Source organism: Chroicocephalus ridibundus, chromosome 6, assembly GCF_963924245.1.
Source record: "Chroicocephalus ridibundus chromosome 6, bChrRid1.1, whole genome shotgun sequence".
NCBI classification, from domain to species: Eukaryota; Metazoa; Chordata; class Aves; order Charadriiformes; family Laridae; genus Chroicocephalus; species Chroicocephalus ridibundus.
This window is the reverse complement of record NC_086289.1, coordinates 3,341,350-3,361,597: the sequence shown is the minus strand read 5'-3', so window position 1 is coordinate 3,361,597 and position 20,248 is coordinate 3,341,350. Positions and strand designations below refer to the sequence as shown.

At 44.0% G+C, this 20,248-nt stretch overlaps 1 protein-coding gene across 3 annotated transcripts in view; it reads right to left on the bottom strand.

The window, feature by feature from the left end:
* C6H10orf90 (chromosome 6 C10orf90 homolog) overlaps positions 1–20,248 on the bottom strand; it is a 108,253-nt gene that overhangs the window by 61,323 nt on the left and 26,682 nt on the right. Inside the window, exon 1 of one of the 3 annotated variants that reach the window (XM_063339606.1) lies at positions 9,190–9,423. The exons of 1 other annotated variant lie outside the window; for it this stretch is intronic. In XM_063339606.1, the coding sequence (XP_063195676.1) occupies positions 9,190–9,355 (166 nt within the window). In that variant the 5' untranslated portion in view covers positions 9,356–9,423. Of the gene's footprint in view, positions 1–9,189; positions 9,424–20,248 lie in introns of those variants that run through there. One more of the 3 variants, XM_063339607.1, reaches the window with a different exon arrangement.

Here is a 20,248-nt window from a genome sequence, read left to right as displayed (position 1 = left end):
GAAATTGTCGGTACCCATGGCCAGGTTCACTTGGGCACTGGAGGATGCAAGCACAAGGCTCACTTTCATCTCCATTAATATTTTTAGTCAAAGCTTAAAGAACAGCAAAACAAACTAATCTGTAAGAGAAAATACATATTAGCATTTAGATTAACAGTTATTATCTCCGTTTCCCACCACCAGACAACAGTGAAATACATGATGATGGTTTAAGATTTTTTTCAAAAAGGTTAAGGGCTCCCTGAATTCAAAGGGCTGGGAAACACTGGCCTGTAAGATGAATGGCACTGGCCCTGACACGTGCTGCATATCCTCAGTACATCTGGACTCTGGTTGGAATTAAAATTCATATTGCAGTAGCAATTAAAAGACAGAACTAGGTCATGAGCTGTTGTTCAAGGCACTACGCAAGCAAAGAAAGAACAAGAAAAAAACCCCGAAGCATGCAGCATTTGCCTAAAAATTTCAGCATTGAGAAATTCAGAGATAGGAGATAACAAAAAGAGGAGGATACAACAGGAAAACAGGAGTTGGGGTGTTTTAGCACTGCCATGCTACGCGCTCACCTTGTCACCAAGCAATGGCTGTTAGCACTGGGCAGTTCTCAGTTCGCATTACGGCAATTTAATTTCAAGGCGAGGACAGGGCACGGCTGACCTGGCGATTCCCAGCACCCACCAAGCGCCGAACACCCGCTGGTGTGCTTGGCCCCGTGCACATGGGCTGGTGCCGCACGTGCGATACGTTTCTTTACACCTACACGCAGCATTGTTTGCAAGAGTCATTTCTGTGGCTGGAAGATTTTTATAAAAGAAACCATAGCAACCCTCCTAAATCTACCGGAGCAGCAGTTAACAATTTGCTATGTCCATTCTGGTACGCGGCTTTTTCTTTTCTCCCATTAAGTTCTGTATCTCTGTCCAACTATTTTATTCTCTATGGAAAAGATTGTATGAGAGACATATCCACAATGCACTCTACAGTATATCATACTCACTGTGACAATGCGCATTGTATTATCCACATGCGATTGTAGATGTAGGAAGTGAGAATGGAATCCCATTGCTTCTATGCCTTTTCTAAAATTGCGCTGAGAAATTTTGTGCTGTTATCTGCAGTTTAGCATGGAATGTGCGGACTGCTTTTCTGGTTTTGCAATGCGGCGTAAAAATTATTATTGGGTGGGGTGGCTGACACACCGGAAGGCTGTGCCGCCATACAGAGAGACCTGGACAGGTTGGAGATCTGGGCAGAGAGAAACCTTATGAAGTTCAACAAGGGCAAGTGTAGGGTGCTGCACCTGGGGAGGAACAACCCCATGCACCAGTACAGGTTGGGTGCTGACCTGCTGGAGAGCAGCTCTGCGGAAAGAGACCTGGGAGTCCTGGTGGACAACAGGATGACCATGAGTCAGCAATGTGCCCTTGTGGCCAAGAAGGCCAATAGCATCCTGGGGTGCATCAAGAAGAGCGTGGCCAGCAGGTCAAGGGAGGTCATCCTCCCCCTCTACTCTGCCTTGGTGAGGCCGCACCTGGAGTACTGTGTCCAGTTCTGGGCTCCCCGGTTCAAGAGGGACGGGGAACTGCTGGAAAGGGTGCAGCGGAGGGCTACAAAGATGATTAGGGGACTGGAACACCTCTCTTATGAGGAAAGGCTGAGGGATTTGGGTCTCTTCAGTCTGGAAAAAAGACGTCTGAGGGGTGACCTTATCAACGCTTATAAATACTTAAAGGGTGGGTGTCAGGACGATGGGGCAAGGCTCTTTTCAGTGGTGCCCGGGGACAGGACAAGAGGCAATGGGCACAAACTGGAACATAGGAAGTTCCACCTAAACATGAGGAGGAACTTCTTTACCCTGAGGGTGGCAGAGCACTGGAACAGGCTGCCCAGAGAGGTGGTGGAGTCTCCAACTCTGGAGACATTCAAAACCCACCTGGACGTGTTCCTGTGTAACCTGCTCTAGGTGACCCTGCTCTGGCAGGGGGTTGGACTAGATGATCTCCAGAGGTCCCTTCCAACCCTATGATTCTATGATTCTATGATTCTATGATTATTAACGAAGGTGAACACCCGACTTCAATTTAATGGGTGTCTCTTTCTCATTCACTCAGTCACACGAGCAAAAAGATGGTGGAGCGAAATTTTAGCAAAGCAGAGGCCAGCCGCATCATTATTGATTAAACCTTGCTTTCAGTATAACTTAGCCTAAAAAGTGATCATAGAATCATAGAATGGTTTGGGTTGGAAGCGACCTTAAAGACCATCTTGTTCTACCCCCCAGCCCTGGGCAGGGACACCTCCCACCAGACCAGGTTGCTCCAAGCCCCGTCCAACCTGGCCTTGAACCCCTCCAGGGATGGGGCAGCCACAGCTGCTCTGGGCAACCTGGGCCACTGATCTGGTAACAAAAACTGACTACACAGGAAAAAAGTACCCTCCTCCTGTAAGACTTTGCAGGGGGACTTTGCCTGTTAAAACCTGATACTATTGTGAAAAAAAAACAAACTTGTAAATACATTTCCAAACTGTACATTCCTCACGACGCACAAGAGCTATGGGTAGGACTGATTTACACGTAGAATCGTCTGACAGCTGTGAATGTGTTTGTTTCATCTCCGTGGATGAAAAGCTGGATGTGAGGAGAGCTGCACCAGCACCGCGCTGGTGACACGGAGAGGAGAGCGGGCTCCTTCTCAGCATCCCAAATGCAGCAGTTGGTGGCTTCAGAAGAAACAGTAGGCAGAAGAGTTAGGTGCCGAGTGTGCGGCCATGGGCTCTGCCTTGCCCTCGCCTCCCCACGGGGATTTCTGAGCTGAGCCATGAAAGCCACCTCCCCAGGCTGCCCGGTTGTTGAGTACTCAACCTCCCAACTTTATTTTACATGTATGCAGCAATGAGAGACACTAGAAGTCTAGACTGATAGAAGTATAAAAACACATGCAATCAGTGAAATTCAAATGGATAGATTTGAAGCAATCCCAGAGGTGCTTCGTGCTACCCACGAGGACTGCAGCTAGCGTTACCTTCTGCTCAGTCTTCTGATGTTCGAAACACTTCTTTTTTTCCATATGTTCATCCTGGGCTAGACTACAGATACAAGCAAAATTCTACCTATATTCTCTTGACTCAATTCTTCATCTTCCAAAAGATGGCCAAAATAACTGGCAATAGCTAACTAATTTCACCACTGTTTATTATATGTTTGTTCTGCACCATTATGTTCTCTGTCCCTTGTAAAGCCTTCACTGATGGTCTTTAATCATCAGGAAAGGTTTATATAAGGGCACCAGAGGCATATTTTCAGTTGTTTGTGATACATCCCTATGCAGGACCCTAATTATTAATGGTAAAACACCATCAACAAGTCAGGATGCAACACTCATCGAGAGGCTGTGTACACTTTGCGGGGAGTTGAGGAAAGATTATGCACGTTCAAAACAGAGAGTGGTCATCACCATACACCCGACAGTAGTTTACACTGAATTTTCCCACTTGCTGCTGGTGGACTGTCAGGTGTCAGACAGTGCCACAGGAGGGGGTCTCAAGCGTAATTCCACAGCGAGAACAAAGCTCTTCGGAAACGTGTTGCCAGGAAATACGAAAACAGCAAAAATGACAACGTGGTTGCTACAGAAGAACACCGCAGTGTTATTCAGAGTAATCCACGCAGATCGCTTGATTTTGACAGCAACTGAAAAGGTTTAAGATTCACCCACAACTGAAGGGAGTATCTTGCCAGTAATAGATTAACTCCTTTATCAACTCAGGAAATAATTAAAGACTTGGTTGAAAGATGACGTATTTCTCTCTGGGGCCACTGATGCCTCAAACCATGGAAATACCAAACAGTTTCCAACAGTTGTTCATTACTGTAACAGTTAGAGGGAGACTCCAGTGTCTAATAATATTCTTAACATAGCTTCTCTGAACGTAAGCAAATTATACTAAAAAAAAAAAAAATCAAAATGTTTAACCTTTGAAAGCGTACCATCATTTACTGCTCATAGTGCAGGAGATCATTTTGAAAGACACCACTGTCAACTAATGAATGAAAACGAACACACTCTTCCAGCTAATTGCCCTCACAGCGCAATACAGCAACGCGCACTATAGACAAGTCAGTTCTTGAAGGCTGTGAAATCTAAAGTTTTCAATCGATGTTTTTTACTCATCTAATATAGCAAATCAAGGCCTGGGGGAGACGCTTTGTTTGTCAGTTGTGGCCACATGTCAAGGCTGTGTCATGGGCCCTTAATATACTTTATAGCTTAGACTTCTTCAAATGCAGGTTATAAAAAGAGTTGCTTTCTGCCTGTCAGTAATTACTGTCAACCATTAGGTGACAGTTCAGTAGTTGTCATTTAAATATATTAAGGCTGACATTCAGGTTCAGAACTTCCCTTTCTGTAGCTCTGAATGATTTCATCATCTGCAGTTCAACCAGAACAGAGTCTGGGGCTCTCTCCTCTTGCTCCCTGCCCACTCTTCTGATCAAGAAATCAAATCTTCCTTGGACATCACTAGGTGTCACTACTGGGTGCACACACATACACACAAAAACCTGCTCGGGAGCTCAGCTAATTCCTGAACTGATTACCCCACTGGGGGGAAGAGATGCGCTTTCCCAAAGTACTGTGCAATTCAAAACTTGAGGATGAATCTTTCATGCACGAGTTTTACAAGCCATGGGAGTATGACCGATGTGTTACACCATCACACAACCATGATTAATGCATGCTGCACATCACCGATGACAATCTGAGAAAGGTTTGGGCCTGGGACCGCACACATAGGTTTGAGTGTGACTGTCCTCTGCGCACGTCTCCCTCTCTGGAGAGATACAGAGACAGAAATGTCACATGAAACAGCAGCAATGTTGTATGAAAGAACATTCTTGACACATGCCCTGGGGAGATATCAGCTTGGGGTTGGGCGAGACCGCAAAGAGGGTAAGGACTGCCACTCCTCCGGGCCTGGCTGCTCTCAGACACAGAACGGGATGTACAGCAAAGGAACACATGGAGAACAAGTAAAACCCTTTCAAGTTCTTAGGCATTGCAGCTTTACCTGTGCTGTGTCACACCAGCTCAGCTTTTCCACTCAGAAGCCACTAGGCAGCTACTACAAGCTTACTACTAATGAAGGTAGGTACGTTGGTTTAGTCTTTTGTCAAGGTTAAAGGCCAAACTGAGTCACCCACAATGTCATGTGGTTCCCTTCTGCTGGAGACCCTTCCCATGTGGCACTGCTGTCCCTAAGGTCCTACACACAACAGATGTGGCAAGTCCCATCACAAGGACATGCTGAACCAGGGGACGCATCTCCTCCTCCAGGCTCTGCTCCATAGCCAGTGACCACATCGTGCTACCTTTGCTGAAGTTTGCTACGTGGCTGTGACCTGGGGGACCAGTAAAGTAAGTGGCCGATGTTCAGCCAGCGCCCGGCTTTCCCAGGGCCAGGCTCCCAGACCTTGCTCAATCCGCACGCTGTGCGGGCTGCTCGCTGGCTTTTCCAGTCTTTCTGCTTTCTCTGCCACAGGCTGCCAGACAGATGCAGAACAGCAGCTAGAAAATTTCCTCTACCTGTACTTTAAAACTTGCCTTTTATTTTGCGTACTACTTGGGCTTAGAACTGGAGCTTGGTATTGTTTCAAATATCTTAGCCCAGCAGAACTACCACTTATTCAAGCTTTGCCATGGAAGCCCTACCTAGGGAACCTCAGGACACTTCCACCTTGATGCAGCAAAGTCCGTCAACCGTAGCAATGCCCACAGCCAGGCAGAACAGCCACAATACACTGCCTTTGTGTCACCAACCCTAAAGAGCAGCAAAATACATCTTACACAAAGGAGGGAATGCTGCCAAACCACGAACAACCTGCTCCCACCATCGCTCGCAGCACTCACACCCATAGCTTTGCTCTCACAGAGCTTCTAACCCGGGGAAACTGGAGACTACACCCCCTGCCCTCTGCCTGGGATGAGAAGCAAGGAGACATGGGCATCCTCTAATGAAGAGACATGAGGATGACACGTCAGTGGTTACAGAAAACACCTCTTGCTGTACATAGTTTGTATGCACAAAGGAAAAAAAAAAAAAAAAACCAGGCTGCTCCAAATCACCGAACACACTATTTTTGATTCAAAATGAGCTGAACCACTCTAGAGCACTTTTTTTGGGCCAAGTTTTAAAGGCTTTTCAATAAATTTGCATGAACAGCCACCTCTAAAATTCACAAAAGGTAGTAAAAATTAAAACGGGCGCCTCACCCCTGCCCATTGCCAGAAGGAGATCCTTAAAAAAAATAGCTGCATGTGATATATATATATTTTTTTATAATTCAACAAAGGAGAATGAATGTAGAAAAAAAAGTACCCTCAGAACTGTGGTTATAAAGTTCAAGTTAATGTGCAACCAATGCTTGTGGGGTTCTCCAAGGATTAGGAACCAGAACAATTGGTCCCTTCCAACCCAAACCATTCTATGATTCTATAATTGACCCCATGGGCAGGGGGCAGAAAGGGACGTACCTGGAGATCATTAATGCTCCTGCTGGGACCCTGCGTGGAGGAAGTGAGAAGAAAAGCTGCTGCCGAGGGCCACTCCGGTCTCTCCCCAGCAGCAGCTGCCACCCTGCCCTTCCTCTTGGCACTGGTCATTTTATTGCCTCCAGCACTCTGCTGTCCGTAAGAGACACGTAGCCTCAGCATTAAACTGCTTCTATATGATAGTTCATATCATATATAATCTGTCTATAAATATATCATACCGTATATCATACATATCATATAGCGCAAATAGATACTAATAATCTAGTGTACCTCATTTGCAAATACAAAACATCAACATCTTTGCCATGTAATGAAGCTGATTAAAGAACAATCAGTTCATTCTTGATATCTCAACGCAACCAACAGAAAGCCAATGGGTACTTTATACTGACTTCATTTAAGTGTAAATTTTATATACCATCTGGAACTGCCATCCATTGCATTTTTACTTCATTTCTATTTTGTCCCCTTCAGGGGGCACACAAGAGAACATTTCCACAGAGGAAGCATCTTAACCCAGCAATGACCGCGATGGTTATAGCGTGACGTTCACATCCACGCTGCCGCTGCTGGCATCCAGCACAAAGACGGGCTGGTGGCTTGCAGAGCACCAGCACCAGTTCATGACTATTTATACCTCTCAACCCCCATTGTACCAAAAGCTTTTCAGTAATTAGTTTTCCCTCATTAACAGATGCGCTGCCTGGGGAAGGGCACTCAGGTGCTCCCAAGCCCCATCCTGGGTTACAGGGCAGCACTGCATGGTCTTGGAGTGGAAGGCTCGGAAGCGCCAAGCTGGGCTGAGGAGGAGGGTACCACACCCGCAACACCTGTACAAACGCGTTATCCCCAAGGCAGAGCTGCAGCTGCTATTTTGGCAAGATCAGAGACCATACCAGCAAAAAAAAATACTCACAGGACATCACCACCAACACCATGTATTCAAATGTGTAAGATGAACCATGTTTATCAACATCGCTCTTGTGGAGGCCCAAGTGTACCTTATGAGACATCAGCTGTCATAGTGAGTTTTTGCTAAAGTTGCATCCTGTGCTAAAAGAAGCAAAGTTTATATACCTCATGTACCAAAAAGTAATCTACAAACACAGTCAGCAGGGTGAGTAGTGCTATTCTACTGCAAGCACATCTCTAATAAAATACGTGGGGCTCGTACCTTCTTACTGACACATCTAATCCGTTATTCCATTTGTCTCTTTTATACTTTTAGAAGCAACATAGACGTGTGGTAAAGTCTAATTTAATATTATCATTAATGCATTCAAACACATCACCAAAAACCGTGTTGCTAAAATTACATTACAGAAAAAACAGGTAAAACAGACGCTGTTATCGCCTTGAAAAATATGGGCGTTCTGCTATGGCACCTACTGATGTGAGTCTATTGAAACCAACGGATTACTTACGTGGATAAGGATTCCTCCTATGATTAAGGAGTGCAGGATTACATCCATTGTTTGCATATCTCCTGTTATTTCCATATCCCTATTTTCACCTCTTGCTTTTTTTTTTCTTAAAACGCAGGGCATTTAATTACTGTTAGCACTAGATATCATTATGCCGTACTTTTATCCCTTCAAAATTTGGCTGTCTTTCGGAATGTCAAAGAAAATGCTTTTATGATCAAAACAAAGGCAATAAAGTAGAAGCAGCAGAATCTGGACTATGTAATTAAAAACAAACAAATAAAAAGAGGGAGAGCTTGTTATCCACAATCAAAACTTATTCAGGATTCTTTTCATATTCACGCTCCTACCCGTGGCCTCTGCTCTTGGGAGCTGATTATTTACATCAGTTTTTTAACTGTGCCAAGGAGCGAGTTACCTGAGAGTTCTCAGGCAATGCTGACAGTGTCACTACTGGAAAATAACAAAAATCAGACAAACAGTTGAAACAAATATTATAGGTAAGTACACTGCTAATGACTAATAAAGCAAAACATTTTGCTGCTCTTCACCTTATAAAGAAGTGGTAAGTCTAGCCTTAGTTCATCACTGCCATATGCTTTACATACAGAATGTGTTTTCTTCCTACCCTTAGAAGAATTCGGTAAGTTACTAATTCTTTTCAACTATTTTAGGATACAACAGAATAGTTAATGCATGGTAAGAACGTTCTGCAGGTCTCGGTTGCTGTTCCCAGCCCAATCAGGAAGGTATTTAGCTGAATAAAGAGCAACAGCACAAGTTACGCTTGCAACAGGGAACCAACATTTCTGATGAAAAATAACACACGTCCTTTCAGATTCTCCAGTTTGACACAGAATTACATCGGTCTCAGTTTTGGTTGCAAGAAATCAGACGTGGATCGTAAATATGTTTAGGTTTAGTAGTGTGCCCACAAGGCTTTGAAAATTTAAATAATACATGTTAATTTCAGAAGGCTCGATCATAACTTTAGTGTCAGTTCTGTAGATACTGTTTATGTATTTTCTAGAGTTAAAAATAAATGCATTGCATGCCTTTTGAGGCTTCATTAAGTCATTATAAAAGCCAGAAGAATGCAGACTATTTTTAGAAGGACCGGTAAAACAATGCACATAGTTTTGCACATATAGTTACTGTAAACTGAAAAAAGCTTACAGCGGATTCAGAAAACGTCAAAAGTTGCACAAACTTACCGAAGCCACCTGTTTTCTTCCAAGAGGAGTAGTTTATGGTCAAGTACAGTTGAGTCACAAAAGACTGTGTTTCCCGGGTCCATTTTGCGTAAGGCTTAACCTGAAAATCCACCCGGCTGTGTCGGGCGCAGCGCAGGCACGGAGGTTTTCCCTCTCCCGAAGGCATTTCGCTGCTCTCCGGGGACCTGCGGTGGCCCGTGCGCGGCCGGGCCAGCCGCCACTTGTTGCAATGGTGACAGGAAAAACCAGGATCTGCCCGTTCTCGGGCTGCAAGGGCATGAATAATTCATGCCCTCCACCTCCCCGCATTAGCATGCCGCTCAGGCAGCGCCAATGAAGCAATTCATTTTGTCCTTTGTCTTCAGGAAAAGCTTGCTGGATTAATGAGGGTTATCTGTGATGATAAAACCTGGGCCTGCTGATTTATTTAGTCTGATTGGTTAGACTTTGTGTCCCTAAACGCAGGTTTTACGGCCGGCATATAAATTCGGTTGTGCATCCTCAACCTTAGGCAGGCGCGGGTTGTTCGGCTACAGCAACAATATCTAGCTACAGCCCATGAATGTTTCATTTTCTGGGCTTAAATATTGAAGCTGGGCTCTTTGTTTCCGAGTGCTGCTTGAGGGAAGTTAAGAGGAAATCTCCAAGTGCGCCGCTCGCACGTGGGTTTGCGCATATTTCTGTAACGACCTCTCGGACTGCTAAATAGCTAACACCTGCCTTCCAGAGCGTTTGTGTCCTAAGCACAAGGTATGCAAAAAAACCAACCCCAAACCCTGCAATAAAACCCAGCAAATTTATAATTTCCTTTTTTAAAAAGTGGCCATGCCTGGCAGTGCTATTTTTATTTTTGAAGGCGGTATTTTCCAATGTGATATTTTAGTTTTTATTTGAAGTTTTTTTAAATAATCAGCAGTAGCATCATAATTTTCCTCAATGCTCACCATCTAGAAACCTACAATAACTGGAAATGACACCAATAAAATAATTCTGATTAATTGATCGCAAACCTAATCACTGAGCACCACGAAGGCTTTTTTAATCAATTAGCTGTGTATTTATATAATGTATTATTGGATGCATACACTCCGATTTTACCATTTTATCTGATACTGCTAAGAAGAGGACTGTATTCGTTTTGGTATCCATAGTCTAAATAGGACACTGGCAAATAAGAGAGTGTAGAAAATCGCTGCAGAAATTATTTGAACTCACTAAGGATAAAAGTCTTAAAAACATGTGACTCAAGCTGGTGTGCTGTCAAAAAGGATACGGAGAGTTAACTTGACTACAGTGTACAAAGGGCTTCACAAGGACAAAATGCCTGGCACAGAAGTGCTTCTGAGGTACACGTCTCTAATGGAGAAGGTGATTACCTACTACAAAAATCTACTGAGTACATTAGTGACCTCTGCATTCCCTAGATACCTTTCCAGAAGATATGCTTTTGCCGAACAAACAACAAAAAGTTACTGGACTCAGAACAGCTTTAAAGGCTTCAAACATAGAGAAGATAAGAACAAACTTCTTAAAATCCTTTTAGCATTCTATTGTGTTCCTGCAGTTCATTGAAGTCTACAGGACGTGTCTTCCTACCAGTCGTGTACAGTGATTTTGGTAATCTTTAAATCAAAAAAATTTGCAATTATTTCAAGATTTCACCCAGAGAACCATGACATTGTAATGCAAATTAGGCTGATGGATGTTTCATGGCAGACTTCATAATGTTTGCTGCTCCGCCTTTCTAGAACAACCCAGGTGGATGCACTTTTCCTCCCACCATTTTCTCGTCATTCCAGTTAAGACAAGAAATAAAAACAAGTTGGAGCACAAGGACATGAAGTAATTTCATTTTGCCTGAGAACTTACAAGTAAAGCTTATTTCTGTCTCTAATGTTTTTATTCTGGACTGGTTTAGACTGAGAAAAGCACAACTTTACTCAGCGTTTGATGTAGATGGGATTGAGAGACTGTTAAGACTTTGATCACCAGCTTAAAACTGCAGCAGAGGCAGAAGAGTTTTTGATAATCTGCTCGGTTTTGGCACAAACTCGAATTTGCTGTTTCTTCCAGATTGCAGGGGCATGAGGGTTTCGAGGTGGTGATTAAAGAGATCACTGTTGAGGTCACCACCTCCCATGGTGGCCTTCTAACAAAGCCCCAAAAATATGTTTTCCCCTGAAATAACGCTATTTGCTCACCTGCATTAAATGTTGAAGATATCCTTGAGGATATGTGCGACACTAAAGGAAAGGTTAGGCAGAAAGGGAGAAGATAGCCAGACATACCGGCCAACTCAGTCCTGGGAAACATTTCCCCGCAGGATGCACCGAGACCAAATTTGCTCTTCACTCTGTATATATAATGATATCTCTGGCTGCAGCTGTGGAAGGGGATTATGCAGGTCGATATCAGCAGAACAGCTTCGGCAATGAAGTTGGCATGTCCTGCAACTTCTCTAGAGGTCTCCAGGTAGCTGGTGAACAGGAATGAGCGCGAGAGCTACAGAGAAGGAAAAGGAACAGCTGCCTATTGATGCTACGCGAGTTTCGCCTGAAAAATTGATTGACACAGTTGTAGCTCAGAGTACCTATTCAGCCATTGTCACGTATGCAAGTCAGTGACAAATTATGGTTGACTGTGCTTGAAAGCTACAGAAATGTGGAGTAGCATGAGCAGGAAGATGGGGTTCCTATCCATTGCCATCAAAATATCATCTTTTAGTGCTGTTGACAGTTTAATAGCTACTTCTGTATGTTGGAGAGCATTGTGAAGTACTGCCACTATATTATTAACCTAGGCTGGAACTTTCCTGCAAATGCAGAGCAAAAAACCACACAAATGGAGCTTCTGAAATAGTTTAAGATTAAAGGTGTGCTGTTCACAACATGAATAGTGTCTCTCTAATTGCATTTCGGAAGGACCCAGTAACACTTTAACCCCCAATTACGTTATCGCGTATTTTTTCAGATCAAACCGATTCCATTCCATTTTAAATCCAGCACTTTAAATTCCATTTGTTTCTTCTAAGCAGCTGAGGTGGGATGTGGGTACAGGGGAGCTACAGAGCCTCCCACTGACCTGTGAGACTCACTGCGTAGTGCTCCAGTGATGACTGTCAGAGCTTCAGCCCTTTAGTAAATCTCCACTGCTCATAAAAATACATGCCTTTGTGCAAAGCTGCGTCCACGTACGTAATTACTTGAAACCGTTCCTGGAATATACTAAGTTGCATCATACCTTTGAAATGGTTAGCACGGCCCCGATCTGTCACAGTTCAAAGAAGACGTGTATAACATCGGACAGATTAAGCATGTTGTGTAGCTGGGGAGGGACAGGGTGATCATGTGACTACGGAAAAGATTTGGGATTCAGGAGATTGGAGTGTGACTGTCTATTGATACCTTTAAATTAGCTATCACTGTAGTATCTGGTTTCTGTCAAGGTATTGCAGAAAATCAGTGAGATGCGTCTAGGAGGTTAGAGAATCGATTCTCTGCTCTGCCCATGGGCTGACCCTTCCCTGTTGGCTGTCTTTCAGCGTGTCACCTCAGCTATTTGGCTTTTTTTTGTTGTTGTTCCTTGGCCCATTGGCAGGCCACATGTTCCCTGCTGACAGGCCTGTCTACGGCTGCCACCTACCCAAGGTGGCACATACCCACGGTGGCCAAGCTGACTTCAAGATGAGACACCGAATGGTGGCTCTTCTGGCACGTGACACCAGGAGGGGCGATGCTCCAGGATGACCGAGGACGACACCATTAACCAGCCCTGGAGCGCCGCAGTAATGGGGTGGCAGATTTGCCAAAGCCAGGGTTGTGCATTCTGCTTTTTATTCCCCATCTGTTTTGTTGGGGTTTTTTTAAGTACCAGAAAAACAAAGCATTACAAAAATGTCAAGCTGTGAAAAGAAAAGTCAAAAGCCAGAAAATTCAAAGTTAATGCTGATACTTTAACTCAAGTCATTAACTCAGAGGCATGCCTGAAGCCTGGGCAGCAGCCTGAGCTGAACTCTTGCTGGCTGGTGCAAGCGGCTGAGGATTCGCACGTCTGAGGGGGCACAGATTCATATATTCAAATACAGGAGGGGAACGGGGACTGGTTGAATTAAGAGGCTGGATGCCACCGGTATGGGGGAGAAAAGAGGGGGCAATCAAGAGACAGGTTTCCTGAGAAATTAAGTAGGGGAAAGGAGGTGAGAGAAGAGATAAGCTCGTCTTGGAGACTGGCAGAAAAAGAAAGATTAAGGACACTGACAAATGAGAAACCCAAGAGAGAGGACATGAGTTAAAAGGCGGACAGGGAAAGAAAGAAGTTCAGGCAGGAACGACAGGGAATAATTGTGAAAAAATCCAAAACCAAACGGAAAAACAGAGAGTGTGAGGAGAGTGACTTGGAGAGGGATCTGGTATCGATCTGGCACAAAGACGGGGACTGGAGTGAAAATGGAAGGAGGACAACGCTCTCTCAGAGGGGGAGAAATGTAATTAGGACTGTGAGAGACTGAAGAAGAAAAATCTAGAGGGGAAAAAAAGATCCCATTTGGTGGCAGCGGACAGAAGACTCAGGGCATATTACATTTGTTCCTCTTGGGTAGCCGGGGTGGAACTTGATTCAAGTCTCTGTTCCCCTCTCTGCCCAGGACGCTTTGCATATTGGACCTGCCAGCTGAGTCCCATCCTTAATTTCTGCCTATTATTTCAAAAATTCAAATTACGCACAAGAAATAGAGACTAAAGCAATCACTAAGGCTGCAAATGAAACGCCCCAAAGTAAGGAGGTTCTAATAAAACTGAGTAGGGAAGGTTTTTGCAAACCCTGTGATACGCATATATATTGCTCTTCTGTTCAAGATCTTAGAGCATTTTGACTCTTTGAAAATACACACAGCTGGATACTTACATTTAATTAAATTGTTTTTAACATAATGACTACAGCAGCTTCAGCATAATTCACAATTAAAAGCAATCAAACCCCAAATTAAAAATTGCTCTTATTCAAATATCTAGCATCAGTAATAGACTATATAGTTTTCAATGAAATGGGAGTCATAAAACTACCTTCCAAAGTTTACAGTTGTAATAAGTACAGATTTATGGGCAATAAGGAAGTATCTATGTGTACCTTCATGTGCCTCTCATGTATTAGGCTAAAGCTGAAACATCCCAAAAAATGTCTTTAATTAGTTTAAGCACTTAATTTAACAAAACAAGCAGTTCAAACAAATACAAACTACTGTTCTCCAGCCACCACGTACATGAAACAACTATTATTTTTGCAAGACTAATAAAGTCACAGGTGATTTTATAACAACGTATTTAACGCATAATTTAAACCTAAGAGCAAGGATGTTTTTGCATCAGGACTGAGTCAAGGGAAAGAAAATATTATCTGTTAATAAATACCATAGTACTGTTTTTGTATAATCCCTCTATGTCTGTAATATGTATGAAGACACTTCAGAAAGCAAGTTGCTTTGCTTATAAAGACATGCAATAAAAGTACTTGTGTAATTTTTCCCTTGAATAAACAAGAACATATTTTCTGTTCCATCACGTAATCCATACATTAAAGAAGAACAGTGCAACGATGAGAAAATAATTGAAGTTAGAAAGTCAGGAAAAAAAATACCGATAAGTGGACTGAGGGGATAGTTTGCTGGCTCACATTTCAGATGCATTACATAAAGCGGCTAAATATTTGTATGGAGTGTAATGAACTTTTTTTTCCTCCTCCCTACAGTAGATCATGGCATTACAAAATACTGAGCACATTCAGCTACGCTAAAATTGGTGGGAAACAAGGAGCCCCAGCATTTTTCTCAACACAGGTCGGAGCCTTTTTGGCTGCAATCCAGTACTGGCTCTCTCGCAAGTCCCTTTCGGCACAGGCAGAGGCTTTCCAAAGGTGAACATGGGCTCAAAATTCCCATTAGTGGACCCCAAGTGTGGGGGGGTCTAAATTCCCACAGACTTTTATAGCTGTCTCAAGAGATGAGGAAATTTCTTTAATTTATCGATAGAAAATGCAAAAATTGGATTGATGGTAAACGAAGAAGGGAGTGGCAGTGCAATTTTGCAAAATCACCCAGAAAATGTGGATAGCAAATGCCCCCCTGATAAACATTCATATGGCAACAGCGAGCCGAACTGCGCATTACGTGTCCTCTGCAATCCTGCAGCAATTGTTCCTACAATGGTTTCTTCCCAGCATTATTCGTCAAGTAACTTCTCTAAACTTCAGTTAGATATCATTCTGTGAATACCGTTATTTTATGAATATAAATAGTAATTGTTAACTTCAAATACCTTTTGCACTTTACAATTCTAAACACCGGTGAAGTATTTTACTGTAGTTAAGGGTTACTTTCCCACAGGTCTGCTACAACACAGGTGAAATCCTGGCTCTTGCAGAGGCCACAGCAGATCTGCCCACACCTTTATAGGTGAGCAGACTATACCAGAAGCCTTACTTGCCCCATCCTTTTAATGCCATCTGCTCAATACTTAGATATGAGGAAGACCTCCACAATGCCCGTGCCTATGGGCCCTTGTTCTTTGTTTAATACCAATTGAATAAATCATGAATCACCACCACCTCAGCTAAAGAACAAGATGTCAGAGCTGGGGGCAGGAAAGAGGCAAGAGAAGCTGCAGTTGCCTTCAGCTGCAGAAGCAGGACCTCGAGATCGGCAGCACGGGAGAGACGGAGGCCCAATGCCTCACCTGACATCCACCACCAGAGACCCTGATGGCCAAGGAAGACCCAGTGGAACCGCTGGAGCGGGACAAGGGAAAAGGGAAGGTGTCTCGTATTAAATTAACTGCAAACTGTGCCACAGGACATCACCCTCACAGACACAGGAGAGAAACAAGAGGCTTTGTTTATAAGTGTCTTTAAAACTTGGGGTGAAACATCCCTTCCTTTTTGTTATTAAAAAATAAAGCCACCTCAATTCTTCATTATACCTCTTTGTTATTGCAGCAGAGACTATCAGGAAGAGCTGCCTGTATTGTACAGTCTGGACTGCAGCAATCAGCTGTACACAGCAGCGCTTCTGTACAACAGATACAGCCTACCACTTAATGATCCGCTTCGTGGGCAATTTGTACAAAGAGGAAGCATTTGCTTTTTTGAGTCATTTTACTTTCTCGCAATAAATAGAATAATAAATCGTCATGCCAAGTATCTAAACTGAGCAAGCGCCTGTAATAGCCTCTATTTCCTCAAATATTTACCTCCCAAACATTTTTAAAATTTAAACATAAGCCATTTAATTGCTAATAAACCATTTGATATTAATTGGGTTCAAGTAGTAAAATAGAAATATGTTTGGCAACTGGCTGTGCTGTTCATGGGTCCCGATTAGCAGTGCTGCTGGACTTGGACGATATCTTCATCATGGCATCACCAACACAAGACTATTGCAGTTTTAGAGAACCCTAAACACTTGAATGAGAATAAAGAGAGGGAGAGGAAGTTGCGATCTCTCACATAGGTGCAGTCATTTAGTATTGCCTTTGCTTCCCAAAAGCAGTTTTATCCAACTTTATGAAGAGACAAGTCCTACCATTAGCTCACATCATTTGATGTAAGCTCCACTGGAGCTCGAGTCAAATTCTTTGCTTTTTCCTGCACAACATTTCTAAGGTCTTTCTTAGACAACAAATTTAAGAGTTTTGCTTTTTAACTGCATGTTGCAAAGTGCTCATAGTGGTCTTGATTAACCTCTGTCTTGGACTATTAGAAACATCTCTCTGACCCTGACAAATCCCAAACCACCTCACTTACAGCCGTCCTTCTTCACAGACAATTTTTCTGGCTCATTGCTTCAGCCAAATGACTCTTCTGTTCGCAGCCCTCCACTGCCTGCTCTTCCCTATTGCTACAAACACCAACTGGTACCATGAGGGTGGTGAGACACTGGAACAGGTTGCCCAGAGAGGTGGTGCAAGCCCCATCCCTGGAAGTTTTTAAAGCCAGGCTGGATGGGGCTCTGAGCAACCTGGTCTGGTGGGAGGTGTCCCTGCCCAGGGCAGGGTGGGTGGAACTAGGTGATCTTTAAGGTCCCTTCCAACCTTGACAATTCTATGATTCTATGTTGATCCCTGCCTCCGCTCTGATACAAACACAGCCCCGGCTGCTGCTCTGCCGTACCTCTCAGTCCTGAATCGCATTTCATGCCAGTCTTAATTAACTGAAAGAATTCCCATCTCAAAATTTAAAAGGAGAACTGACTTTCCTCTTTCACACCCTCCCTTAAAGGTCGCCTCTGCTGCGACTCCTGCAGAGAAAAACCACCAAACACCTTGATAAATGTCAAGGAACTAAAGTCCCAGGACAGTGCTTGTGATCCTCACGGTCACCTTGTATTTCTCTCAGTTTTTGTGAGAGCCACCCATATTTTCCCAGCTTTTACTTCGCCAGTAAATTCTCTGGCACCGTTACCACATTTCAGTTGCTGTTAAGTGCCTATCCCAATGAGCTGAGACGGCTGGCTGGCACCGCAGTACAGATGGGACCCTGATTCTCAGTTTGGCAGCCACACCAAAATGGATAGATCATTTCAGATGGGATCAATTTAATGCTTTCCCTTTCATATTTTCATGGGTCACAAGAGAGGTCAGCCGAAAAAGCGGTACATGTGAATCAGGAGAAAGCCTTTACAATGTCTATAAAATTTCTCAGTTGATGTTTAGAAAATTGTCTTCTCCGACCAGTTCACAGGATCCCAGGATAATCCCTGTGGGAAGGGATTGGGAGGGCTCAGGTCCAACCCTGTCCCCGGCAGGGCCAGCTCCGGGCTCAGACCCGGCTGCTGGGGGCTTTCCCCCTGTGGGTCTTGAACGCTCCGAGGATGGGGATGGAACCACCTCCCCAGGAACCCGTCCCTTGGCTCCTCCGCCCTCGATCGTGGTAAATCCGCACATCTAGCTGGTTTGCCCAGAAACAGAGTCACAGCCCGAGAGGTTGCACTGATTTCTAACAGAAATCTATGTTACAAAAAAAAGACAGAAGAGAAAATAAAAAAACCCAAACTGTTTGCCCACTACAACTTCGGAATTGCTTAGATAATAGAATAGCATTGGATCACAATTTTAGTATTACCTCTGCTGTTCAGTTCTCTCATTATAGAATCACAGAATGGTTTGGGTTGGAAGGAACCTTAAAGCCCACCCAGTGCCACCCCCTGCCCTGGGCAGGGACACCTTCCACCAGCCCAGGTTGCTCCAAGCCCCGGCCAACCTGGCCTTGAACCCCTCCAGGGATGGGGCAGCCACAGCTGCTCTGGGCAACCTGGGCCAGGGGCTCACCACCCTCGCAGCAAAGAATTTCTGCCTCACATCTCATCTAAATCTCCCCTCTTTCAGTGTAAAACCCTTCCCCCTCATCCCATGGCTCCCCTCCCTGCTCCAGAGTCCCTCCCCAGCTTTCCTGGAGCCCCTTGAGGGACTGGAAGGGGCTGGAAGGTCTCCCCAGAGCCTTCTCCAGGCTGAACCCCCCCAGCTCTCTCAGCCTGTCCTCCCAGCAGAGGGGCTCCAGCCCTCCCAGCATCTCTGGGGCCCCCTGTGGACACACTCCAACAGGTCCATGTCCTTCTGATGTTGGGGGTCCCAACATGTTTAAAACCAGAAATGATTAATTTTTTTCAAATAAGATTATGAAAACATACAGGCTACCACAAAGCGTCAGAGCAAGCCCAGGACCGCATCCTGCACTCTCATCTACTGATCACCATTTCCTACTGCTGTGCCTTTTCCTTGGGCCTGTTTTAGTCAGAAGCTTTTCAAAGCCACCCTGGATGAAATCTTGGCCTCACTGGAGCAAATGGAAAATCTCCCATCAGCTGCTACGAGGCACAAATTCTGTATCATCTTTGCTTTGCCATGTAAATTGCTAAGGCTCCCCAAGGTGTATAGGTTTTGATTACTTTGTCGTCTGCAGCAACTGGGTCTCATATAAAAGAAATTTACAGGCACAGTAACCTGCTCGACCTGAAACAATGAGCAACAAGAAGTAATTTCATTGTGTAGTGTATGGGGTTTCACATTTTCCCTTTGGCCATAGTGCCGTCTCCGAATGCAAGTAAGTAAATTAATTCCCAGATACAAACTTACAAAGGGCTTTCTTCATCTCTCGGTGTCTTGTTGCCTGATTTTCTAGGAAATTCATGACCTTCGTAAATAATTCAAAAGGGAAGAGCAACCCAGGAGATGACAAAAGTTCATCTGCCTGCAACTAGGCAGTTGCTAGGAAGGGTGGCATTTCTGAAGAGGTCACGTTAATGGCAGGGCTCTAGTAAATTAAAACTTAAACAGGTCAATGAGGTTGATGGCTACAATTATGCACTGGGACTCGGGAAAACACAACAGTGATTAAGGATAACGCAAACGCTACTCCCATCTCTAAGCTGCAGATGACCGCGTTTTAATTTTTTTCTCATGATAAAAATAAAACGTGAAAATATCTTACGCGGAAATTAAAGGCAGAGGGATCAGTTCGGTTAAGAAACTATGCATTAATTCCATCTTAAAATTTTGTTGCACTTGAAAAACAAACAAACAAACAAACAGCAGGCAAGGAAGGAACTGATATTTCACAGAAGATGGTCCACCGACTGCGTCCATTCAGACCAACGTGGAAAGACACTTTTGGTCTAGAGGTCTGCCGGCTCATCCTCACAGCTACGTACATTTTTAATGTATGTTTCCTCTGGGACAGAGTTCATGCCAGGCTGTCACATGGAAGGCTGATGGATCTTTCAAGAGTGAAATATATATCAGAGATAAAAGTGTGAGATAAATATATGTATATTTAACATACAAGTTATGAAAACTTCAGGTTAGTTAAATATTTTAATTTAATTATTTAAGTAAATATTTTAATGTAATCAAATACCAACAAAATATCTTCCAGCCTTGGAAAAAGACAGCTGCAAACTTCTGTCTGCAGGATGCGAGCGTGCTGCGTATACACACAGAGAGCTGGAAAACTAAAGACTGCTCGGATCTGTGACACAGTGGAGCTTCTTCCATTGAATCATGAAGGTAAATGTACG